This window comes from Xiphophorus couchianus, chromosome 4, assembly GCF_001444195.1.
Source record: "Xiphophorus couchianus chromosome 4, X_couchianus-1.0, whole genome shotgun sequence".
In the NCBI taxonomy this organism is placed as follows: Eukaryota; Metazoa; Chordata; class Actinopteri; order Cyprinodontiformes; family Poeciliidae; genus Xiphophorus; species Xiphophorus couchianus.
In genome coordinates this window covers 27083888-27111040 of record NC_040231.1, presented here as the reverse complement: position 1 = coordinate 27111040, position 27153 = coordinate 27083888, and the positions used below count along the sequence as shown (strand labels likewise).

The 27153-nt window shown below is 40.2% G+C and overlaps 1 protein-coding gene across 2 annotated transcripts in view; it reads left to right on the top strand.

Moving 5' to 3' along the window:
- Positions 1-26781, top strand: part of insyn1 (inhibitory synaptic factor 1) — a 61939-nt gene extending 35158 nt beyond the window's left edge. For both annotated transcript variants that reach the window (XM_028015258.1, XM_028015259.1), the window contains exon 3: positions 25870-26781. In XM_028015258.1, the coding sequence (XP_027871059.1) occupies positions 25870-26664 (795 nt within the window). In that variant the 3' untranslated portion in view covers positions 26665-26781. The remainder of the gene's footprint in view (positions 1-25869) is intronic.
- The last annotated feature ends 372 nt before the right edge of the window (positions 26782-27153 follow it).

Below are 27153 nucleotides of genomic sequence, written 5' to 3'. Positions count from 1 at the left end.
AGTATGTGGAATATGTACAGTTGTCAGTATTTGTCAAAAGTGATTCAGTGAATGAACACTGAACCTGTGACATTGTTGCAAAGGGGAACAATGTTGTGACCAACGTTTGGCCCATTTGGTTCAACTGGAGCTTGAACGGCAGAAGACATTTTTACTGGTTTTGATTAAAAGTTGTGCAGTTTGTTTTTTTATGTAGCTGGACACCTATGCAGACCTTCTTCCACTGTTGAAGGTGCCAACATTGTGCATGTCAGCATCAGAATTTAATCGCAGATAAGTGCTGACAGAGTTTCTTGCGGGGAAAACCTTAGGTCCTTCAAAAAATGTTTTTCCAGACAAACATTTATTAGACGGTGTCTTTTCCCCGACACTGGTTTGCCATGAGTCTCAAAGATTTTGAAATAAGAAACACATAGCAATAGTTGTGCGCAAAGTGAACTGACTGTTTTCTGACATAATCACAATATTCCATAACAACAATCGTAAAATTGCTTATTTAAACATTGAGTGGAGCCATATTGATTTAAAAAATAAAAACACATTTTGCTCCTTTTTATGCACAGTCATTTGGGTTAAACTAGTAGAAGCCAGGTTTAGTGACCTCATTGCCCCGTTCCTAGGAACAGGGCAGCGAGATGAAATGAAGCCCAACCTGAGTGGGCTTAAAAATGGGAATCAAACAACATTCCTGTGTCTTTAAGATCAAAAGAGCCAGGACTGCCTGAAAGCCTCATGAAGTTTATATACCAAGCTTTGACTATACTATATTGTGCTTAGGTCAAGACATATTATAAGGTCACCTGTGAAGGATACGCTTAATAAAAAGCCAATGCCACAACAGCACTCCTCCAATAAGAAGGACGACCAAGTCATCATGGAGAGTCAAACAGTGTGGAAATAAAAAGAGAGGAGACGGAAGAGAGTCCCACATTCATAAGCCCGGAAAAAAGGGAGAGGTTGACAGTAAACCCTGTAAATCCATTTGGTTTTTCAGACATGGATGGAGAACAGAACTGACGATCGCTTGCGGGGCCAGTGCTCCATGGAGTGAATACCAGAGCGGAGGAGAGGAAAAATAAGAATGTGTCACCTAGTGGGAGGAGGCACCAAGGCAGGATCTGTCAGAACTCTGCTGCTGTCTGCAGATTAGATCTGCGGCTATTTAAAGAGGGAGAGCGCGACAAACCCCTCGGCCGCCACTCTGGCATTATTGGCAGCCATCACCTTGCGACAAGAAAGAAAAATATGATGCATAAATTACGGCTACAAAGGAGACACAGAAGACGGCGTTTTTCTTCTGCGGTGACTGACCTCCCCAAGCACGCCCTATGCAGCCGCTTAAATTTATCACATACAATTCAAGGTCACACTCCAGGGAATTTGTGCGATGATGTCAGAGATCTAGTCAAAGCTGCCACACGTATTGCCCTCGAAATAAAACTTTATAGCCTCGAGGTTAGATGTACAAGGTTCCTTTCCAATAATCACCGTTTAGCATCAGGGTGGAAGCAACACGAGGCGACCTGGCAGTCCATATGACTTGGTGTGTTGTATACAGGAAATGTATCCATTGTGTCTTTATGGCGACTTGTTTTTATTTGAAAAACTGGTGATTGATGCTGTTGTTCTATGGGTGAAGGCGTATCTGCCAGAAAGCATGAGTGTGGCAGTATGTTCAAGAGAGTAAGTGCTTATATATGCAGCGCTGCAGTTGCGTGTTGTGCTGCGAGTTTCTGTTTTCTGTCCTCCCAGACTTGATTGATTGGACAGGAAGCTGCAGGTGATGCCGTACTCTTGCTCTTTGTTTACATCACGTCGACTCCATGATGTTTCTTTTCTCAAACGAAGCAGCATTAGCATTAGTCACGTTGGCCTCCGAACATGAGCCACGGATGATGAAGCTCAGTGTGCTCAACAGGCCACAAGGCCTCATTTAGCCCATGATACCTTCTCCAGTCTCGTCCCTCTTGCTTTCTTCCTCTAGGCTGCAGAAGACTGACTCTCCACTACAGACTGAGTCATTCTCAGCAGTCAGTTATCTCTACATTCAGCCCCCACATTTCACCACTCCTTTTGATGTCATCAATCAAAGTTCAGCTACCCAAGTGAGGGGGCTAGAGAGACAGAGAGGGGGAGAAACTCTGAAAGGTGTCAAACGAATGGCCATCTAAGGACATGCACTCACTGGTTGGCACTGCACTTACGCACAGATTCAGAATCCATGGATTATTAATGTAGCCCTCTTTTAAACGTGCCTGGAAACCTTGTAGAGCAGCGTGTGAACAGAAGTGTAGACCTTGCATGGGCGGGTGCTCTGTTTCAGATGCTGATCTCTACATCATCGCACCTGCAAACAGGCACTGCATTAGGTCTTACGGATTTACCAGCAGACTGAGCAGATAGAGGAGGGAGTCAGGCAGAAATACGGCTGAGACGAATGACAGTTCAGTCAGAGATACTCACAAAAGGTTCTCAGGGATGCAGGTTAGCCAGCATTCCCCTACCTCACCAAGCCATTTGCACGGCGTTTCTTCATCTCATCCTTTGTCTTCCCTGCCAAAGTCAGCTAAACTTAACTGATGAATGCGCTTTACATGAAACAATACGTCGCTTTTCAAACCGCGTTTCCGACTCGTGTCAGCAGCTCAGCACAATGGGACAGCTAATTTAAAGCCCAAAGCCAAAGATGATGAGAGGGAGAAGAAAGGATGGAAAACTGCCTCCCCATTCCTTTACCTTCACTATGCATTGCTTATTTGTCTGTAGTAGTTGGCCTTTTTAATATTGCTTGAATGCCAGTAAGCAACCCAGGTTGAGCTGTTTTTTTTACTTTTTTCTTTTAAACAAGACAACAAAACAGAATGCAGCAGACAAGAAAATATCCGATGGATGAATGATGACTGTTACAATGCAGCAACATTTCTGGTTCGCTACCCTTTTATTTCCTCTAAACCGTGTGAGCTTGACAGACCAGACTGATCCATTCTGAAATTGCACTTACTTCTCTGTCACTGGGCAAACATTGGTTTTGGTCAAACACAAATGAGCTAAAGTGTATACGTTACATAGCACCTTGCAAATGCACCTCGATATTTTCGCACTTTGTCATGTTACAACCACAAACATTCGTTCGATTCACTTAAAGTTTTTCAACACTAAAACTTTAAGTGTTTTAGCCTAACACTTAAGCATTTTATTTTAAGAATGCAGAGCGGAACGTAAAAGGATACATAGTTTTCTGAAGTTTTACTCTACCAACTAAAAACTGATGTGTGCAAAACAATTAAGCCCAAATAAGTCAGACCTCTGTCTGATTGAGATGTACAAATATTTTGAATGATTCAAGAGCTGGTTTCTGGTTTAAAACAAGACAGGCATCCCTTATAAGCATGTGAAACAATTAGAAAGGAATATTCATTTTGAAAAACAAATTATCTCTTTCACCATTCCACCTCCTGATCTTTTTTGGTTTTGGGATTTTTTTTTGTTTTTTTTTTAGATTTTGGTAGTTTTTCTTTAAGAATTTCAGGTCTTTGATGTTGGAAGTTCTTCTTGCCATCACCCTCACGTTGATCAAACAAATAGATTACTTTAAACCTAAATCTGCCTGTGGTATGAAGAGTTTTAGTCTTAAATGTATTCATTCAGTTGCCTTTCATTTGATATCCCTGCAAAAAGCCAACAATTGCTTAATTAGTGAAAAGGGTCCATCTGTTAGTAGTTTAATCTCAGCATAAATCCATCTGCTCTGCAAAGCCATCAAAGGTTTGTCAGAGAACATTAGAGAACAACCACAGCAGACACTTCTCAGTCTACCATTTGAAAGTGAAAGGAGAATGAAGGACAACCATCACCCTCCCTTTAGACTTAGCACAAGACCTAAAATAGAAGTAGCAGCACTTTATTTGTACACTAAAACACAGTCAGTGTTAACCCGATTTCCCCCCACCCCCATGTTCTTTATCAGGCTCCTCTTGCTGCAAGCGCTTCTGTGGCTGAGATAACACTTCTCTGCACACCACCACGTCTCCCTGCCAAATCTGCTGCCTACAATTGTCAAGAGACGCACACACATTAGAACGCAAATCAGGAGAATTGTTAGGAGGAAAAAATATGCAGCGATATCGCTCCGCAAGGAACGCATATGTATTCTTCGCAGGTCTCAGGCAAGTAATCAATATGTTTTGGAACTTATGAGGGCTCTTTCAGTATGTAATTAAAGGAGCTGATCCGGGAGCATTGACTAATTGTTCCCAGCGACATGGCTGAGGAAATCTATCCGAAATAACAAGAGGGAAGAAAAACAAGCCGTTTCAGCTTTGGAATGCAAAAACCGAGCCAAAACATCTGGATTTTGATGACTAATCCCCCCCACACATAAAGGTTGCATTTGACATAGAAACTGTGCTAAAGTTCAAAACTTCCTCCAAGATGATGAAACGTCGCTTGAAGCAATAGCGGAAGTTAGGTGATGATGTGGACATAAATACAAAAAACACCTGCAGAAAGTCCATGTTTTTGTCACACAATTTTAAAAAGTAATTATAAGATATTTTAGCACTTCAGTCAAATATGGAGTATAATAATGTGGGTTTTAAATGCATATAAATGTGAAGAAAATGACAGAGAGGCTTTGAAATGCACGTTTCTGCTCCGTTACGGCTCTCGATGTGATTCCAAGGACTGAAGGATGGAAGTTCAATAACATAATATCAATGAAGAGAATCCAGACTCCTGCATTATGAGATGACACGCTAATTATTTCATTGATAACTCTCAACGACGGTCCACTGCCGACTCCCATAATCATCACAAATTCTGCCGTTGTCGATGTAGAGGGAGGTTCTGCTCTGCGGCTCGTCTCGGCATGCCCAGAGCCGAGGACAAGAGACGAAAAGAGCTCAAACGGGGACAAAGAAGGTCATCTCAGGGCTCGTCGTCTCTGCGAGGTCTCTCTCTCTCAAGGGCGGGATGATCGTTCATTTCTCGTCGTCAGATATGGCAGACAGTTAGGAAGATTCAAATATTACGAGGAAAATGTGTTGGCATCTGTCACTCAGATGATTGACTGCCTGGAGGTAGTTCTCCAGTTCACTAGGTTCTGGTTGCTGTTGCACACGATGCAATGCGCGGGCGGGCGGACGTGAGAGCGTCTATAAATAGCCGAGCCGGCGATGTCGCGAGACAGGCAGGTATATGTGGCTGCCAGATGGTGCCTTGTGGGGAATGTCTCCCGGTGATTTTGTTTGCAAATAGGTCTCTGTAAAGTCACCGGCTCCTCTCCTTACACTCGCCCGCTGTTATAGGCAGAGCTTTAGGAACTGCCATATCTGATAAAGGTGCTGCCGAATCAAAGATGTCCCACCGCTTGCCAGGGAGAGAGGGAAAGTGACGCACTGTGACAGGTTTTGTCACTCTCTGAGGCGGCCGCTCTGCAGATTGCCACAGATAGAGATGGCAGAACCCTAGAAGCAATGACAAATTGTTTTGAGAGAAAGCGGTACGGGAGTCGGTGATTCCAATATCTGTGGCCTACTTTAGCACAGTGGTGGCAAGGAAGGGGAGCTCACCATTACTCAGGAGCTTAGTTTTCGCTCTCCATCACGATACGTGTGGGTGTTGCGACCCTTTGTGTGCAGGGTCCTATCTGCAGGCAGAAATAACCAAACGCTGGTAAGGAAACACTTTCCAGCCACAATAAAAATAAACCTGCTTCATTAGAAACTCTCCATACAGAGTTTGAAACATGCCTGTAAAATCCTAAAATTACTATGGCTGGCTTTTTGAGTCTAAAGATGTACACTGTGTGCATTGTATTGGGACTTTGCATAACTGTGGAGTGGTAAGAAAACAGCATATGGTTTGCAATATGTTTTACAAATGTGAAAAGCTTCAATCACATGGCACTGCAGTTGCAACTAGGCCTGTCGAAATGAGCAATAAATAAGGTCTCAACTAACCCTTTTTTTAAGGACAATTTTGTTTACGAAAACTTTATAATTCGTTTTCTTTGTTGTTGTTTGTTTATTTTGGATATTTAAAACTCTAGTGCAGCGTTCAATGTTCATTAGAATTTAAAGTGTATTGATCTTTGAGAATGTGTTCATTTGTTCAATAATGTGTGCATTATTTTTTGCCATTATTATTATATTACTTGACAAAAGTCTCAAAATAACAATATTATCATTCATCGCAATCACTTTTGTGACAATTAATTATTCAACAATATTTGTTATTGTGACAGGCCTAGTTGCAACTTCAACCTGCAGATCTGGAGAGCAAAGATATCTTTGCCTATTGTTTTCTGCAAAGTAACTTGAGCTCATTTTGATTAGATAAACATGTGTTATTAGTTTTAAAATAAAAACAGATTCTCACTTGGTTTTAGGTCAGGCCTTTGACTGGGGCCATTCGACCACATGTATACTTTCATCTGAACTATTTCTTCTAGCTGTGGCTGCATGTTAAAGGCTGTTGCCAAAGGTTGTTGACAAGGATCTCGACAGCATTATGTGGGATGTCCCACTGTAAACATGATGTGCTTAGATTGATATGCACTGTTAGCTTTCCACTGGTTTTCAAAAAGGTTAAATTATTTTACAAAATATGACCGGAACATCTTCTTTCACGTTTCTGCATGACTCGTGGCAAAACGTTAACAAGAACTCTAGTGGTTTTCTTCCTACCACTCAGTGAGAACCAGATTTCTAATTTCAATAAATTCTTGCACCAGAGCTGTGGATTCGCTCTATAACTACTACACTTGCAATAGGCCCCTTAGCTGCTTTTGGTTAATGTTCTCCCTGCTATGTTGTGCCACATTGAACTGTTTTTGGATGAACGATTAAGCAGTGCTCCATGAGATAATATGGCAAGGGAAACTGATGGACTGCCATCATCATGCCTGATTTTGCGTGTATTAATCTTGATGCTGTTTGGCCACATTTTCTGGTTCATAAGGGCTAACACCGCACCGAATAAAAATCACTTGGCTGTGAGAACTCAAACAAACATTGTACCAAAGAACAAACGTAATCTGCAATTTTGTTGTTGTTTTTTTTTTTCAATAAAGCAGATGCGGTTTGTTTTTTATTTTTCTATCTCATCTACCTGAAGGGCTCCCATCTTCTCACATCCATGACAAAGAGAAAGTGACTGATTAAAAACGTTTTTTTTCTTTCCAGAAACATCACAGACTTACAGTACGTAGCCTGTATTATCTTCAAAGAAGCATAATGAGAAAAAGTATCTTTAAAAAATTTAAGAGAGGTTTCGGTAAAGTCGGATCGGATGTTTCTAATGGAAAGAAAACACTGGAGTTTTTTTTGTCTTTTTTAATCTAAAACGTATAAACAAAAGTAACTGGTATAGAAGTTGAAAAATGAAGATGCATGTGGGTGAGAAAAGACATAATTTTCATAACTTGATGGATTAGCCTGAAAAATATGTTTTATGCTGTTTACAGTGAAAATATTTTGACAGCCCCTTTCATCAAACTCTAATAGCCTACAACATCAGGAAATCCTGTCAGGGATTTGTTGCCATGTTAACACATGGGTACAAAATATTAAGCCAAAGGACGACCAAGTGTCGGCTTTATTAAAAGTATAATTTTTGGCATGAACCGAAAACTAACAACCATAGGGGTTTTTTGTTGTTGTTGTTTTTTTCTCTTACTTTTTAATGTTATTGTTGTTTTTTTATTAATGCAATGAACGCTTGGTCGGTATTTGTTTAGCAGTACTTCAGGCAAAAAAGCTTGAAGGAAAATAAAACGACCTCCCACAGGACTCTAATTGTGTTGAGCTTGTCACCCTCTGTCGCACCACAATACATTAAAGATCTGCTGTTGTTGTATCAACCTTCCAGACCTCTCAGTTCATGAAACATAATGTTTTCAAAAAAAAAAGAAGAAAAAAAACCGCTGGCTGGCTGATTGCCGCAGCCCAATGCAAAGCTAAGAAGAAGTAAATTATTCTTGAGGTTTGCCATGGCTCCCGTAAAGCTGCGCGGCGAAGGTTTAAATAAAAACAAATTACATGAAGGAGTTGGTTTTTTTCTTTCGCTCCTCTGACCCACTGTGTTTTCACTCCACTGTGGCAGATTGGGCTATATTTGTTGGGTAATGATATACGAGTTCACACACTATAAAAGAAAATGGAGCACACTCCCATTAAGATAAGCACTGCAGGCATAGAAAACCTAGAAATGCTAGTGGCATATTGATTGCATGCCCTTTATTATTAGTCGAGTTTGCTGGTACTCTCGGCGCTGGACTATTGCTCCAAAGTCACGCACCGCCGGCTGTGAGCTGCAATGAAAACCCACAACAAATTTCAGTTAGTGAAAATAGATGGAAATTCACCGTCAATCTTCTGAAATGTACAGTTTCTTTTTTTCTTTTTTTTTTTACAGAAAATAAAAAATTAGCCTGAGATTTGCTCAATATCTTCACGTTGAGAAAGTACCATTTTTCAGATAACTATACTGACATTAGATTAAGAATTTAATATTAATCCAAATCCTAATTCCTAACCATAAACCACCAGACCTCTTTTGATGGAAAAGAGGTCTGGTTTGTAGTAGGAAACCAAGACGGTTTCCTACTACAAACCATCTTGGTACTCATTCACGGGGAAGTCATTGTGATGCTGAAACATTCTTAATCCTTATAATGTTCATTTCTGTTTGTAAGTAGCTGTGATTTATGGAAAATGTGTCAGAACATTTTCATATGGTTGCTCTACTATCAAGCTTGAGAGCTTACACAAAATATAGATGCCATGTCAACATGTATCAATTAGATTAAGAGTTTTTTTTCATTGAAATAGTCAAGATACCCCAAGCACTTACAGAATGGTAGTAAAATATTTGTTTTACTTCTAATGGAAAGGAGACCCCATCTGCCATAACTAATAGATCAACCAGCCATGTCTTGATATAACAGCTGTTTGAAGGATTCACCACACCATTCGTTTATGCTGCAGGTTAAGGGAAAGCTGCAAATGCTTCCAGGAAAGGACACATGAAGACTACAAGGAAAATGAAACCTAACTCTAAAAGCAAAAACTATTGGACTTCTAGTCTCTAAATCCATATTTGCTTCTCAGAAACTCCAGCCATTGCTGCATGTTTCTGATTTGTTGCCAACAAATCCGTCAACGTGACTAATAGAAAGGAGAAAAAAAATACAAAATACACAAAATATTATATTAAAGAGCATGAAGCTAAAGCAGTGCATGCAGAGAGGCAAAGCTGAAGGTTTTCGTACTTCTCTGGATAAGAAAGGTTTAGGTTCTGTTTTTGATTCCGCAGAGCTTCCATAGCTGCATATGATGAAGCTAATTGTAAAAGTGCAGTTTTTCATTTTGGGGTACAACACTGCCCCCTATTTGTTTTTGTCAATCAATCAATCAAATCAAATTTTATTTGTATAGCACATTTCAGCAGCAAGGCATTTCAAAGTGTTTTACATCATATCAAATACAGAAACACAAAGCAACATAGAACCAACAATCAAAACACGACATTAAGTCAAGTTCCATCAATAAATTTGTAATTGATTACATTTCAAATACAATCCTAAACAGGTGGGTTTTTAGTCTAGATTTAAAAGAAGTCAGTGTTTCAGCTGTTTTACAGTTTTCTGGAAGTTTGTTCCAAATTTGTGGTGCCTAGATGCTGAAAGCTGCTTCTCCTCGTTTGGTTCTGGTTCTGGGGATGCAGAGCAGAACCAGAACCGGAAGACCTGAGAGGTCTGGAAGGTTGATACAACAACAGCAGATCTTTAATGTATTGTGGTGCTAATCCGTTCAGTGATTTATAAACTAACAACAGTATTTTAAAGTCTATTCTTTGAGCTACAGGGAGCCAGTGGAGGGACTTTAAAACTGGTGTTATGTGCTCTATCTTCCTGGTTTTGTCAACACTGTCAAACTGATTTTTCACACTCCAACAACAACAATTGCCTAGTTTCCAGCGAGCAATATGGCATCGGTGGATGTGGTTGAAGACGCTATTGTGTCTGTTTCCATTGTAAAAGCGGCCCATATGAACTAACCCTCAGTTGTAGGACCACAGGATAATGATACGGTACGGTTAGAGTGGAGTGACTTGCGTCACACACCATAGTCCAATGACCGGGGAACAGAAAAACCACACTGCTTGCGAAAGGCACAAGATGTACTAGTGCGTCGTAATGGTTGTCACACTGATATGACGCCAAATGAGGTGTTTTGGTGTAACTCCGCTTGCCCAGTGACAGCCCAACAAGCACTGGAAATGATCTCCTGAATACTATCACTTTAATTGCCACTCATAGCTTGCCGTTGCAGTTTAAATTGTTGCTACCTTTAAGGGTGACCATGTTAGTTTCAAAACCATGAAACTTTCCTAGACTTTTTGATCAAGGAACTAATAAATTTGCCAGTATTGTAAGTGCACTGGACTTCTTTTATACAGCTGACTGCCATGCACAGCAACAAGGAGAGAGAAATAGAGAAAATTTGGTGAATTCAACATTTTCCCTGAAATCCCCCCAAAAAAGGAGTTGAAACTATTGTTACAGCGCGACTGCAAAAAAATTTTTGTTCTTTTAAAGGCTGTCTTTTAAAAATCTCGGCATAGGTTAATTCCAGAAATGCTCCTGCTAACACATAGCGGATAAGATTTTTGTCTTATCCGCTATTTTTGTCTTATCCCCCCTACTGGCTTACACTTCCCAACCACAGCAACTCGAAACTTAATTAACTTTTTGAGTAACCGATCCGGATGCTGCACTCACTGCCAACACTTACCAACAACAAATGCGTGTGTGTGTGTGTGTGTTTGTTTTGCGCGCGGGGGTGAGTCTGTGTGTGGTAAAATTTTAAAGTGCCAGCAGCTGCTGTGACTTACGGACGTCAGACAGTTATGTCAACAGCTGAAAACAGTCCAGCAGCTGTCATGGATGATACCTGCATGATTAACAGTGAGCTGCATGGCAGAGTCGTCCTTATTCACGCGACCTTACATGGCAGACAGAGAGACTCTGCTTCCCGCCTCAACACTGAGAGAGGTGATAGATCCGACTGCATTTTCTCGCTGGGAAAAGAGAAAAAAAACAGATGATAGCTGTCAGAGTAGTCTTAGCTAACTTGGCCTTTTTCTCCTCACTTTTGGGTGTGCACAAACCGATTTAGACCCCTGGATATTTTTTGCAATAACGGCGTGCTCTGCGGCATTGCTTAGGCGGCATCGTCTGTCTCCTGCTCTGGGAGACAGGCTGTGATGGGAGCCGTAACATGAACCTGGAAGTAAGGAATCTTAATTACTAAAAGGCAGCAGGTGATAGCTTTTGCATGGTAACTCTTGATATGACTCATTTTCCAGACAAACTATAAATAGAACTCAGTGTTTTGTTTTGTTCTTTCTCTCTCTCTCTCAGAGAACAGACAAAGCCAAATATTTTCCGAGCAGATTTGCTCGCAGCTTCATCCTTACGCACAATTAAGGAGCGAGGGAGGTCCATGTGGCCGATAATTTGACTGTAAGCAAAGTGCTAATCGGTTCTAAAGTTGAGAAGAGATTTTAATTCAGGCCTGTCTTTTCTTAGACGTGTCTGCGTTTCCAAGAGATACTGTATTTCTGTGAAATAAGGTGGATAAAAGGATGCGGAGAAGTTCCAGATGTTGCAAATGAAACATGGTTGGAGTCAAGAATATGAATTTCTTCTCCCACCTCACATCTTGCATTTATCTTACCACTTTTAATTACTTGGTCACAGTAGCTGTGCTTTCGTTGACCACTTCATCGCTCAATTTGACAATCGGAAAATAAATTTGCTCGATGGAAATGCGACTGTTACAAAAAAAACTGATGATTTTGATGAACAGTTTTGGTGCTAGGACGTGGTGGGTGATGTAAAAACTGCTTAGAACATCTTTAAAATAATGTTTTGACACTGCATGTTGTTGCTGCTCTTTTTGTTTGTATGTTTATGTATAGTTACTTTTATTTGAATCTTTAGATATACATAAAGGAATTAGAAAGAGCAAAGATTAGAGTGCTCTAACAGCCACTCTGCTTTAAATCACTTCTTTTAAATCAGGTTCAAACAAAGATTTGGAAAATTAAGATATAAATTATTCACGGAAGATTTTAAGTTTACATTCATAACCAGTATCGGATAAAACGCCAACTAGTCTGACTTTTAGGTTTCTAAAGCTGGACAAGCAGGTACAGACAATGGCTGGCTGGATTGCTTTCCTTCTACTTCACAATCATGAACTATTTTGCACTCGTCTACAAAATAAAGTCTCAACAAAGTATCCTGAGGTTTGTGGTTGTAATGTGATAAAATATGAAAATTGGTATGAAGAATTTTATGAAGAATTTTGAATGACGACCTATTACAAAGACAGAAAAGTGAACTCAGCTTTTCCTCAACATTCGTTTCAACTCAACATTATTATCAAAATGTGTGTGTACTTTCAGCTACCATAAATTCTTATAATCTAAAAAAAAAAGAAATAATATGAATATTTTTGGGAGTTTTCTATTTTTACAGCCGTGACACCCAGCTGACTCCAGCCACCATGCAGCCTGAGAACGCTGCTGAGATATTACTGAAGGGTTTTGAGTTTCACCTCAGGAAAACCTGTGGTAATTGTTAATATGCAGTTGGTTTGTTCATCAAATAACGTGGAAAGATTTATATTCGTTCTAAAAGCAATATTTGAAAAAAAAAAAAAAAAAAAAAAAGAAATGCTTTTTAACACATTTTTGGCAATCGTGGTCTTTATTGATCAGCAGACTAGCAAGAATGGCAGAGAGAAAACTGGAAGACGTGGCTCCAAATCGAACCCAGGACAGCTGCATTTATATACGGTGTGCCAGAAAAAACGTCTGGGTCCCGATCTTTGCCGTGTTGTTCCCAAAGACGTTCTCGATTTACAGCTAGAAATAGTGCTGCTGCTGCTTGTGTAGGTCAATGCCTCTCCGCACTATACTGTAAGTGGCAAATAAATAAGTCAAACCCCAAGATGCAACCAAATCAATTACTGCCGCATAATCAGTCTGTAATGAGATGTGTATATAATTACTTTTTCAGGCAGCATTAACCGTTTGCGAGACTATTCACAATCAGTGAGTCAAACCGGCTCTGACAGCATGGAAAATGTGTTTATATTGTTCCGTTTTATTTTTGTGTATTAACGTGTTTACACCAATTTACTGCTCTAATAAGAAATATGCAGCACATTGTTGTTGCAACAAATCAAATGAATTGTAGTTTAAGTAAGTCCAAACATTTCCTTCCAGCACCAAAAAAACTGGGAGCCTCTCTTGCCAAAAATTGGGATAACCACATGGCTTTGGAACTGCTCTGTAAGTTTTTGGGTTTTTTTATCCCCCTATCCTCCCCTTTCTTCAAGTATAGTCTTCCTGTGTGTCTGCTTATTGGTTTGGCTGGTAGACAAACTGGGAGTCTGAGGTATTAGGACGAGGGGGGTTTACTGCTGGATTGGACTGAGCCGGCTCCCACAGCGTTGCTTTCCCCCGTCTCACGGTCACTTTTACCAGAGCAGATCAACCTGCATTTCCTGTAGAACTCCCATCAACCACACATGCGTACCTCTGACAGACGCTTAAAACAGTCGCTGCAAAAAGAGAAATTAATAAAAGCCTCGCCGAGTCATTAAACGTGTGAGCGCGACCCGAACGCATACACACGTGTGTTCCCCCCCCCCCTCTCGCTCTCTCCTTCCACTTGCATGAGAGCAGCATAACCCGACATTACACAGGCCTAATCCGTCGCTATCTCTGGGAAGCAGACAGACTTGAGGAGCCCTGTAGCGTGGCCCTACCATCTTTTTCTGGTCATTACCGGCACTAGGCCTCTCAGCACGGATAGGAGCAATGAAGGAGAACCTCAATAAATGATCAGTGTGCTCTGCCAGCAACAACACATGCTGCATTTGCTGCCTCCCTCTTGCTGTTACCATCTTGCTCCCTCCCTGATTGTACAACCCATAACCTCTCCAGGCTGATAGCACAAACCTCCCAAATATGCCCTGCAGCTGTTAGATGAGTCTGTCCAGTCTAATGACCTAAATTTGGGGAAGGAAGTGGTTGATTTCCCAGGCCTCAAGGAGCGAAGAAGCCCACCTCTTGCAGATAAAAAAAAAACAAACCCTGAGGGATAAATGAAGCCCGTTACATGGTGAAGTTTGTAATGATGTTTTTGATTAGTGAGGTGTCAGGAGGTATTGGCTCTTTGCTCATCATGGCGTTGTTTAGCACTTGAAGGTTTCCAGAAGGATGAGTGGGGCTCTTTTTTTTTTATGAGAAAAGATGAAAAAGAACGAAGCACGCGCCTAATGAAGTCTCGAGCTTATAGCTACTCTCATGACAGTATAATTACACCAAATGCTTCCAGTGAACACTTCAAAGGACACTTCATCCGTGTGCCAACACCACAGAACGCATCTCACCAATCAAGATTGCCTGACCTAAATCAGGCCCCCCTCTGGTTTCGTTCTGCTAATGCTGTCCACTCGAATACTCATTGCATCTCTGCAGAGCAGACCGCACTGGAATCCCAAGCACCTTAGATACGCTTACACTCTTAACAGCGAGCACGCAGAGATCAGCCTCGCTCACATTAAAGCAGAAAAAAGTTGGCCTCGGACGTTTGTGAAGAGAGTGGAACATGCTGCTGTTGCTCTGTGCAAGCATTGTTTCGCTTGCTTGGCGTGACGCAAATGGAGGTCAAAGACTAACAACACATTTATATATAAGAGATTAAGATTTTTTTTTAAAGTGAGGTTATGTGAAGCTGTCAGCGGCTTCCCTAATGCAAGCTTTGAAAGGCTCAGAGCTCGTTAGATTATTCATACATATGATGCTGTGTTAATAGTTATTAACTGTCACAATGTCAGCCCAACACCCACGCTGAAAAAAAAAGAAAGAATGGCGCTCCAACTTTAAAAAATGAGTTAATTACTTGCTACGTGTAATAAAGCTACGTTCATCAAACTTAATTTAACTATGCTTGTTTCACAACAACTTATCTTAGTATATTTACTTGGATAAACTTCATTTGATAACTTGTAACAAATTATGTGATTTGTTTTAAGTTGGTTCACTTGGATCATTTTTGTAAGTGCAGAGTTGTTAACTCCTGAGTGAAAAAAATGAAAATTCTGATGTTGCCCATTTATTTATCATGTAGAAATCAGACATTTTTTTTTAGCTTTACGTCATGTAATAATGCTATTCCCTCATCAAAAACATACCTGCAGTGTTGCTTTGATTCTTCCATGTATGTCTGAGAAATTCAAGGATTTCTCAGACATGAGAAATCCTTAATGGCAGAATGTGAGACCAGCTTAATGGCAACCATTAAGCTGGTCTCACAAAGCCCCGCCTATTTCGACTAAAGCTCCTTCTGGAAGCTGCGTACTCCAGTCGAGCTTCCGCCTAACAAAGCTCTGCGCCCCTGAGCCCCCCCCCACAAAACTCCTCCAGACTAGCGGCAGCAGCAATTAGCAAACACCTGGTGGAACTGCGAGTCTGCTGAGCTCATCGTACGAACTGCTTTTCAGTCCACTCTTTAGAACGGTTGTTAATGGCATTGTTGTGATGGAGCGACTGAGGCGGAATGTCGGTAAGAGCTGGATCTTTTTAAAAAGACAGAGTCACAATTTTATGTCGCAATTCTTTAAGTCCATCCATCCATTTTCTAACCTTTGTCTCTAGTGGGGTCGGGAGCGGTGCTGGTGCCCATCTCCAGCGAACGTTTCGGGCGAGAGGCGGGGTTCACCCTGGACAGGTTGCCAGTCTATCGCGGAATTCTTTAAGTCATGTTTGTTATATACAGCAATTTTATAGCACATTGTTCCTAGAAAATACATAGTACAACCACTTTAAAAAATAAAATTAAAATAGGCGAGAGAAAAATAAGTATTGGTCAATGATAGTTTGTCAGTTTGTTTTCTGGTTTGCTTTTTTAAAAAAAAATCTCCTGGAAAAGAGTTCTTTGTGTTTTCCACATTTCCTGTCTGCCTTCTCAAATCGCCAGAGGGTTGCAGCAGATGGCTGCTTGGTTGCTGCTGGAGGTTTATTCCCGCTAAAAAAAAGTTGTTCCTTTCCACTGTCACCATATCCTTGCTCAGTATGAAAGTGTTGTTGAGTTGAGTTACACGATACTGCTTTCTGCTTAATAAAACATTAAGCTTCATATTTCTGAGCTTTTTGCAGCTGTGTGGTGCTGAGTATTTAAAATCCCAAACCACTGTTTCATCCAGTGCTAAATAAGACATCTAAAAAAAGAAAAAGAAAAAAGAAAGTTGCACATGCCTGGGGGATTCCTTGGATGATTTTCCTTGGTAATGCAGTAAATATGTTCCTTCAGAGTTAGTCTGGGATGATAAATTAGCTTCAGGGGGGTAAGATAAACCATATCAAAACAATGCAAGTGGCTGGAATCCATTCATATTCTTGTCTTGGGGGGATTTAAATTGAGAGAAAATAAGAATAAGGTGGTGAGGGAGTGCAAAACTGCATGCGCTAACTGCATTAAAACAATATTTGTGACTGATTTACTCATGAAGCCAGCATGCAAGGCCATTTTGATAATTGCTGAGACCTCCAGACTGGCATTAAGCGCTTTCAGCACCGGAAAGGCTGCACAGGGGTAAGATGGAAAACTACTGCAGCATGTTGAGAAAGAAACAAGGCTTGTTTTGATTTATTTGAAGAGCTCAAATGAACATTTCAATTTTTTCCCTGTGAACAAAAGCAAAGCCGTGCAGGATGGGGCATAATAACCAAACAAGCGCCGCAAACTCCTCTGAAAAATGACTCCTGCAAGAATGGGTGGCAAAGTAACAGATGGAGAAAAACCGTTTGAATATAGAGTAATGAAGCGCTCCAGCGAAAATTCCCTCACACGTCGTGCATTTCAAACGAGCCCAGCGAGGGCGTTCTATCCGAGTTCTCTTGGTAAATTGCACTTGATTTATTTTTTACATATGTACAAACCGCATCGTCACAGATTTCAAAGCAGTTTTTATTTGCTGGTAAATACTAGAATATAAATGTGGAAACATGATAGGCTTTCCACAGACATCATTAGAGCCATGATAAATATGCACTTTTATGTAAGACTTGTAAAAGATGGCAATCTCCATCTGTTTACTCGGCAGCAAACAAAAATCTGCTCATATAGAATGCCACTAATGCCCATCAAGTTATTCCCCTTAAACATCTGTTTAAAGATCTCGGTGATTAGAGAGTGTGTTATATATTTCTTCTCAGCAGATGCCGTTTAACACCTAAATTTTCACATTCAGTGATTTTGACCTCTGCCTGTATTCCTGTGCTAATGTTTTGGTCCAATTTCAATTAGTGACACACATAGAGGATCTAGGGGAGAAAAAGCATCCTTATGTTAAGTCTTTAAAGTTTATTTTTAATGGCACCAACAGTTATTCATCCAGCCCATTTTATTCCTGTATAATCTTGCTTAGGGGTGCTAGAGCAAATCCCAGCAGTCAATGATTCAGGGTCAATTCTTAGAGTAGTCAGTATGTATAGTTCTATATGACACACTTGAGTAAAAGTATGACAATGTCATATTTATCTTGGCATTAATTTAATAGATAGAAATAAAAATGTATAACATGTTTTAAGTAATTTTTTTGATAATAAAAGCTACTCCTTGTGCTGCTGGAATATAAAATACATTACATATATTTACCATTTTGATTCTGATGCACATTTAGCTCTTGGACGCCTCATAAAAAAAGAAGGTAGTTTTCATGTAAATATAGTTTTGAGTTGAATATTTTTTTCCAATACAGCTTTCTGTAATGGTAAGTTAACGAGCTGATATTAGCCAACTACCTAGTTGGGCTAAGCGGGAATCGCAGCCAGCTGTTTTACAGACATGTCGCTACTAGCTAACCAACTAAACAAGTGTTAGCTTAATAAAAGTGGCTCCCCATTAGCTCCCTCATGATGGCTGTTAGTTTTTCATTCATATTTCCAAACAACCTGATATATGTTCCATATAAGTTATGAAAAAGTGTAGAAGTCATCTTTCAGCCAGCTGACAAAGAGTTTACCATTTTGATTCTGATACACATTTAAATATTTGACTAATAGAAAGGAAGGTAGTTTTCACGTGAGCATTGTTTTCAGTTGAATATCTTTTCCAACACTGCTTTTTAAAGAGTAAAAATGGTAAATTAACAAGCTGATATTAACCAACTTGCTAGTTGGGTTATGCAGAGTCCAGAGTCAACTGTTTTGCAAATGTGTGACCAATAGCTAACCAAGTAAACCAGTGTTAGCTTAATAAAAATGGCTCTCATTTTGTTACCTCACAATATGTTTTCCAAAAATATTTCCAAACAACCTACAATATACAGTAGTTCATATAAGTGATGACAAGGAGTGTGGAACCACAGGGAAAGGGTGTTGTTGCTCTACACTACTGGAGAAAACTCTCTTGTAACCTTCTAGTTGTTAAATTACCTAAAATAAACTTTCTGTCTGTCTGCATGTGGGAACTGATTACCCCGTAGAAAACTCATAAAGAAAATGCAGATGCCGCACAAAAAGGACCACAAAGAACACATTTTAACTGTAAGGCAAGAGTGTCAAACACTGTCCAGTTGGAATTATTTTTATAACTTAAACTTAAAACATATGGTCTTAAAAGTACAGTGTGAAGTTAAACTAATTCGACTACCTAGTCGTTGCAAAGAAAAAGATTAAATAAACACCTTCAGATTTTATAGCTTTTATGCACACTAATGTCTGTTTTTATATCTTGTTTTAAATATTAGTTAAAACATTTTTTTTTTCAAAGCCAATATACTGCCAAGGCCTAAATAACAGTCAGTGGGGGTGATTTTATTTCCTAAATCACACCTCTGCCAAAGAGGAGCCTCTTCAAGAGCTTTTACATGACTGACCATGGCCCTGTGTTAGATTATCGTGGACTGTCATTGCCATCACTCCAACTTTCTGTCACAGACAAGGCTCAAAGAGCTCTCTTTCACTCTGACCCTCAATTACCCAGCCCAATCATCTCTGACAGGTGTTGAGGTACAGTAATAAACCCCCGTCTGATGGCGCCGAGGCAACCTCTCCTTTAAAGCACCTCTGAGAGCTGTGAAATGACTAAGCTCCGAGTTGATCAGGTGCTGTGAACACAGTTGACTCATCGCTGCTGGTTGATAGTGTGCAGTGAAACAGAAAAAAAGAAATTACAATAACACTTAAAATTACCGCAACACTCACTCGTTTGGTTGAAATTTATAGAAAAGCCCGTATGGGAGAGACGTTTACTGTGATGCACAGAGAGATGCTCTGAAATTAGACCAATTAAACACCTACGTTTGAAAAAAAAAAAAAATTCTAAAATTTATATGATCAGAATACGCACACGAAAATGACTGACACGGTTACAATCGCGCTCTTCAAACCAAACAGTGATGAAAACAGCCATCGGCAGAGTCTTTGAGAGAAAATTAAAGACTGAAGTTACAGTCAAATCTGCAGCACTTACAGAACATCAACTCTCATACAATCCATTACAGCTCAACTGTGTCGAAAATAGTCTTTTCAGTCACAAAAATAGGCCATCGCTGTGTCATAAACTGCAAAGAGTGTGAGAGCCATAAAAAGAAGCAGAGATTCACAGGCTGCTTTTTCTTTACTCTAAACTGCCTGTTCATATTTTTTTACTTTTTTAGGATCATCATGGAAGAAGTAGTCCAGTGAACCTGTCCAGTAGAAAAAATAAAAGAGATACAACATGTACCGGCATGATGTTATTCACCCATCTGAATGCATCAGAATATCATCCAAGTTATTCCAGTAAATCAGTTCAAAAACTGAAAACTTATCGTATCTATTTTTGTGGCACGCAGGGCTACATTTCAGGAATCCATTTCAGTTCATTCTTTATTAAAGGTCACATCTAATAAAATCCCCAAATTCTGTTTCTCAGCAAATTACAATTTCACAAGGTGAAAGTAATATAGACCTTTTTTCAAAAAACAGAAGAAAGAAATGTAGTATCATGGCCGTCACGATCGCGGAGAAAACAACCGACGTTACAGCTACTGAGGAGATGATCACCGACGCGTTCCGCATGCTGGGTAAGCCGCAAAAGGTCACTGATAAAGAAGCTGGCTGCTTAGAGTGCTGTATCCATATTGTATTGAAGGAAAGTTTAGTAGAAAGTGAAAGTGGGGTAGAAACAAAGGCAAATGCAGAAAGAATACCTGGATCCTTGAGAAGCAAAATAGTGACATTCCTTGAGTCAAGACAACATCAATCATTTCCTGGACTAAGGAGAAAAAGGACTGGATTGTTGCTGAGGGATCCAAAGCTGTTTTCTATAGATGAAAAAAAAGGTTTCATTTGGAAATCAATAACCTTGAGTCAGGAGTAAGAGCGGAAAGCCCCAGAATTCACGTTGCTTGAGGTTCAAGTGTAAAGTTTTGGCTCCTGTCCAAACTCCCAAAGGTACTGATGCCTGGTATGATAACCATGCTATCAATGTGCTTGACTCGCTAAATGACTTGATCTGAACCTCATGAGAATCTACGAGGTTTTGTCAAGAGGAATATGAACGACACCAGAGCCAACAATGTAGATGAGCTGAATGGCACAGTTAAAGTAACATGAGCTTCCTTGATATCTCAGCAGAGCCACAGGCGGACCACCTTCATGTTAGGCTGCACTGGTGCAAAAAGAAACTAAACGTACTATACACTAATATGGACAGCCTCTGTATTCTGTATTTTTAGCAATCTCACATAATATTCTAAGGAAACTGGATATTGTGTTGTTAGCTGTAATTCAAAATGATCAACATTTGCCTAAATAAACATCTAAAATACACCAATTCATTTAATGAATTTATTAGGGTTTTTTTAGTTGGATTGCTGAAAGAATTCATATATCTAATTTATTTCGATGCACCTGTACATCAGTGGTTATTTCCAGTCATGAAAAAACATTTTCATTTGTAGCAGCACTGTGACATAGTCAGCGTTTGTTTTATTTCTCTTACAGGGACTATTGTGAGCAACGAGTTCATGATGGGCTCAGTTCTTTAAATTAAAATAATTCAATAAAAGTAAAAATTTTTTATTTATTTTCAAGGGAAATTAAATGCTGCCATCACTCATATCATCAAAGTATCTCCAGAGTAGTTGTGGATGGTGTTGCTGTGAGCAGTCAGACTTGCAGTGAATCTGAAGAAGCCACTGTTGCTGTTTGACAAGCTAGCAGTTTGATTTCCAGGCTTCAGAGACAATATTTCACAGTAACGGCATCATTAATGAAGCACAGCTAATCTGTTTCATTTGCCTTTGACGCCCCTCTTTAGATCTTTGTTTGGCCATGCATCCACGAAGCCTCCTTTTCAAATCATCTGAGATTTGGGGTCATAGTTCAGACGTTATTTAAGCTTTTCCGGTGCTAATCGGCTGCTCCCGATAGTAAAAACAATACCTTGTCGCTACGGTTGCGCATTGCAAGTGTCCAAAATACCAAAAGTACAGGCAACAATCATTCTGTCAATCCCAAAAGCTCTCAAGTCATCCCAGTTTGTTCTCCACTTTCATCACAACTTATTGAAGAAGGAAAGTGCAGAGCTTTCTGTTGCTGCTGCATAAACCATCCAGAGTCTCAGCAGACCCTTTAAGTCAAGACAGTTACAACACTTAATGAACCTGCAACATGCCGCAGTAACTACGATGCAACCTCCAACTTCCAAGTTTAACGATGTTTTGAAATGCACCTGATAATTTTTAAATCCGCTGATTAATAGTTGTCTAAAGAAGTAAACAAAGCGTTTTAAGTCTTTCTCTCTCTCTCTCCCAGCCTGGAGAGGCATTTTACATTAACGGCTCCAACGAGTTAAAGTCTGCAAATCACAGAGCAAACAGGGTTGAGTAATTCAGGGATTAGAGGATTCATACAGATTCATAGATTTTCTGGAGTTATAGAGCTCTTCAGGTTTTCCATATTTTGATTTCTTAAGATTCAAACATAATTTTCTTCCATCTGCTACTGGGGGGGGGGGAATCAATCCTGCAGAGTATAAAAAAAGGTGTTGGGATCATTTAATAAACTGGACTCTAAAGCACACAAAAGTCCATGCTTCTACAACAGCAACTAATTTATTCAACATTATTATAAAGTGCTCACACATCCAAATCTCTCTGTCATCAAATGCAATAAAAAAACTGTTTAAATCTTTTTCTTTAATCATCATTATCAATGTTCTGTTTATTGAGGGTGTATGAAGAAAATGAAATGTATGCAAAAAAAATAACTAGTCTCTGAAACTGGGTGGTAATGCTCAGAATTTAATTAAAAGTTGTGGATGGACTATTTTCTTGGTTTAAATACAGGGATGAGATTTAAATTTGTGCTGCAATCACACTTATTTTGCAGTCATTAGAGCCGGAGAGAAGCAAACACTGCAAATAATTATAATTCTCAGGGTGAAATTAGTTTCTCCTCTTCATATATGTCGCTAATCCACGTGACCTCTTTTTTTCTCTTTCTTTTGCAGAACTAAACAAAAGTTCAAAACAGCGCTTAATTGCTGGATAGTTTGGGGGAAAATGCATCGTTTACGAGTTACGTGCGCCGTGAGTGTTTTCGTTTCACAATCCGCTGTTGAAAGCCGAATGTGCTGATTGAGGGAGCTAAAATGTCAAGTACAGAGGGCTTGGATTTTAGGTGTTGTCAAGCAAAGCAGCGCAATTTCAACTAAAGGGCATTCTATTCATCAAACACTCAACACCGCGGCTCCTGATCACAGAAGCATTCAGGTCAATTTAGAGGGAATAATAAATAAAATGTCTTCTAGGGATATGTTTTCATGCAGCGGTTGGATATTTCTGTTCATTTTGGCGCACAGTAGAGAAAAAAACAAACATTAAGCATGAAATTTAGAGTGTGTTTATGAATTAAAAAAACAAAAAAAAAACAAAGCAGCTTTAACCAATCAGACAACGGGCTTCTTTCCGCCTCTTTCTGCCTGCTATTTCGTGAGTCGTGGCACGTTGTCAGTGTTACGAGCTCATTCCAGAGGATATTTAATTTTGTGCGGATGCGACATGGAGCAATTTAAAATACCTGTCCACAGGAGGCCGTGGTGGAAAACACAACCCATTTCAAACACATTAACAAACAAATTTAGGTTTCACGGATAAAAAAAAAAGTCTTGGAAAAGCAAACAGATCTATTAGCAGCTGTGAATAAATCTTGGCTTTTGCTGAACTTGGCAGTGGAGATTTTGGGGCGGTTGTGCGTTTGCACATCAGTAGGATGTCAAGCACAGAAAGCCTCTGGAAACGTCATGTTATGCCGTACAACAAAAATTCCACTAAGATTAAGTCTAACGCAAGCTCACAGCCATTTCTTTTAGAATAATTCTGTTCTACTGTTTCTGCACATTATGTATGAGAAAAATGTTGTTTTGTGTGCAAATGAATAACTGTGAGCCATCTGAATAATGTAAGACTGGGGCAAAATAAAGCCGTGAAAGAAAACACTAACTGGTACCAAAGGAGCATATGCTATGTTTAAGTTCTGCTAGGCTTTTTGACTATCTTTGCTTAGTGTTCCTGCGGTTCCAGATGTTTTTGAAAGTTTGTTTTGATACTGTTTGTTGGCTCTCAGTTTACTAATTATGCAGACAGCTGCAGGAGCTAACATGAATGTAAGTTGTTGTGAAGGTGGGAGAGGAACAGACACAAAAAGAAAGAACTACATTTAGGGATGCTATGGATCAAAATTCTCAGCCGGGGAAAGCTGTTGAAGATGAGGCTTGGGAGTAGCTGTGTTTCCGTTAGCATTGTGCAAATTTAAATTCCAAAAATACATTTCCTTAATGGGAAAATGGCAATTAAGAAGAAAAATTAACGCTTTTTTGATTAAACACTTTAGTGTTACGGTGAGGTGACGTTTTAGCCGTATCAAAATAGATGTATTTCGCAAAACCTCAACTGGAGCACTTTTTTTCACATCACGAGTCATGTGATCAACAACCGGATGTTACTGCTGGTGGAAAAGACGAAGAAGGCAACAGGAAGTAGTAGGAGGATGGTGGTTTGCTTTAGTTTTTTTCAGACAACGTGCCGCTAGCTCCACCAGAGCTCTCACAGCACTGCTCAGTTCATGAAAAGTTTGAACGTGTTGAATCCAGAAATATTCTGTGAAATCGCAACAACAATCTCCCCAAAACGGCGCATTCGTAGCCGCTCCCAAGTATGAGGAACCGGTCGCTCCAACGCCTGAATGAGACGCCGTCTCCTCTGATTACTGATACACCAGCATCATGTCTGTCTTATGTCTTAAGTCTCTTGTCCTTTTAGCTTTGTTTTCACAAATAGATTAATGCATCTAAAATCTTTTTCTTATTTTTCCATCCGGTGAAGTCATTCTTTTGTTTGCTTCGATGTATAACGAACTGTTGAAGATCGATGCAGAACATTCCAGTGCAGATCCGATTAGTCGGTGTTTAGATTAGTCTTTTCTAAATTCTAATGTGGTGTCAAAAAGCATAGAGTTCTTTTTTCTTGTTAAGAGTTTTTTTGCACATATTAAGCAATCTTTGTTTTGTGCAACATTATTCAGTTCAACTTTGATCAGTGGAAGTCAGGAATGCCCGACCTCGGTCCTCAAGAGTTGGTGTCCTGCGTCTCTTAGGCATGCCTCTACTCCAACACAGCTGTAATAATGGAGGAATTTCCTTAGCATGTCATCAAGCTTATGCGGAGTGTAATGACATTTTATTTTTATTTTTTAATTTATGCGTGTTTAGCTTGGGAAACAAACATGCTGGATACTGGGTTAGGTAAGACACCTTGGATCTGGCTGTTTTAGATTCAGAAGGAGAGATGATCAAATGAAACAACCCTTCAGTTTTGTGCCATGGGTGGCCCTGAAACACTTACAAACACACATCGTTAGCGGCTAATGGTTAGCGAGACACAGGACCCTCACAGCGCTCACAAATTAATCATATGTTGTCAGTGCCTCCATTTTGGTTTGTTTTTTTTTCTACCTAGTGCCCTAAATGTTGCTACATAGCCAATTTAACAGCAGGAGTTGCTTTTTTTAAATAGTTATGTGTCAGCTAGCTCTAAGACATATTTATTAGATGAATCCATCTTCATCATCACATCAGAAGAACAGAAAAGCCTTTTTGTTTTCATTTTTCTGACTTTAATACACCGTCGTTAGCTTATAAATCACTGAATGACTTAGCACAACATTAAGGATCTGTTGTCGTATCAACCTTCCAGACCAGTCAGGTCTAGTGGTTCTAGTCTTCTCTGCGTCCCAAGAACCAGAACCAAACACGTAGAAGCAGCATTCAGTTTTTACGCTCAACAAATCTGGAGCAACCTTCCAGAAAACTGTGAAACTGCTGAAACTTTAAATCCTTGAAATCAAGCCTAAAAGTCCATTTGCTTAGAGTTACCTTTGATTAAAAACAGCTGGAACATTGCTTGATATATTTGATGCGTGTTTGATGATTGTTTTTGATGATTTTGATGATGAGCTACATTAGACAAAATCACATGCTGACAGCAACTGGATAGACAGAGTTTGACTCACTTTGATGAGAAATACAGCAGACTTTTAATCTCTGAATCAGATCTTGGAGCACGTTTAGATATTAGAGTCTGAACAGCTGTGCTTAAAGATTTTACCTTTCCCCAACATTTACTTTCAGCATTAAATTTGCGTAGAGTAAACACGTCAGAGAGCTTATTCTCCACGTCGTTGGCTTCTCTGAAACATCTCAATGGTTCTTTTGTTGTGTCCTCCTTCCTGCTCCAGGTGGTGGGTCAAATCGACAAATTAACGTCTGACTTCGACTTTGACCAGGAGCCGGATGATTGGACGGTGGCCACAGCCAGCAGCACATCCAGCAGTGAGCGGGGTTTGGGAGAAGCCTTCAGGCTGGACTTTCTCAACGCAGATGTGCTCTCCGACAGCTGGGAGTTCTGCAGTTACCTGGAGGCCGCCGGCGCAGCCGCCCGCAGATCCAGCGACCTACGACAGGACCTGGGTCAAGGAACTATCCCGACCCAGACCCCGCCCCCCACCACTGCCTCGGTCTACTCCCAGATGAATGGCGGGCTTCCGATCCCCAATGGGCCACGCATCATTACTCCGGACTCCTCCAGCGAGGAGGCCAGCAGCTCCACGCACAGCCAAAAGACCTCGCGCACCTCTGGCACGCGGGAGAGAGTCCGCTTCAGCGACAAGATTCTTTACCATGCGTTGTGCTGCGACGACGACGAAGAGGAGGAGCAGGAGGAGCTGCGGGAGGACAAGAGCGGCTGTGCCACGCCAGACAGCGACACAGAGCCGGGTCTCCTGGGCAGCTCAGTCGGTCCCAAGCGTTCTTCCTCTGAGCACTCGCTCCTATATAACTGTCTGGACCCTTCCTATGGCTCCTCGCCGGTGACGGCGATGACGGGAGCCCACACGCTACCCAGGAAAGGTCTCTTAAATCCCGGCTGCCGCAAAAAACTGTTAAGAAATAGCAGCACACAAACTGTCTCTGACAAGAGCACTCAAACTGTACTGCCCTATATTCCAACCAAACAGAAAGCAAAGGACCACTGAGGAAGCAGGCGAATCTCATGAAGAGAACTGTGCATTATTTAATATTAAATACATAGCTCATAGATTAATACACAAATAAATAAATTACTAAATAAATAAATGATATATGGGAAATCACTTGACTACCCAAACTCATTCTGTGGCTCAGGGAACACACAAAAGGAAATCATATAAAATACAACGTAAAGTCTAAAGAAGTCTATCCATACTCAGGTTAAAACTACAATGAAGGGACCTACAGTGGGTGAAATTATTATATTTTATCTATTGCTGAATTTTGTTTCTAATTTAGTGAAATACTAATTTGATCCTGAAGCAAAACGTGACTTAATGCTTGGTGGTGATTCGTAAGTAGCACTCCGTAGTTGGTGACTAGATTCACAGACATTTCAGGAGGTTTATTTTGTTTACGCCACTTAAAATAAAAGTGCAGAGACTTTTATTTTGACAACTCGAAGTGTCTGCTCCTTCAAAAGTCCACATTGTCAT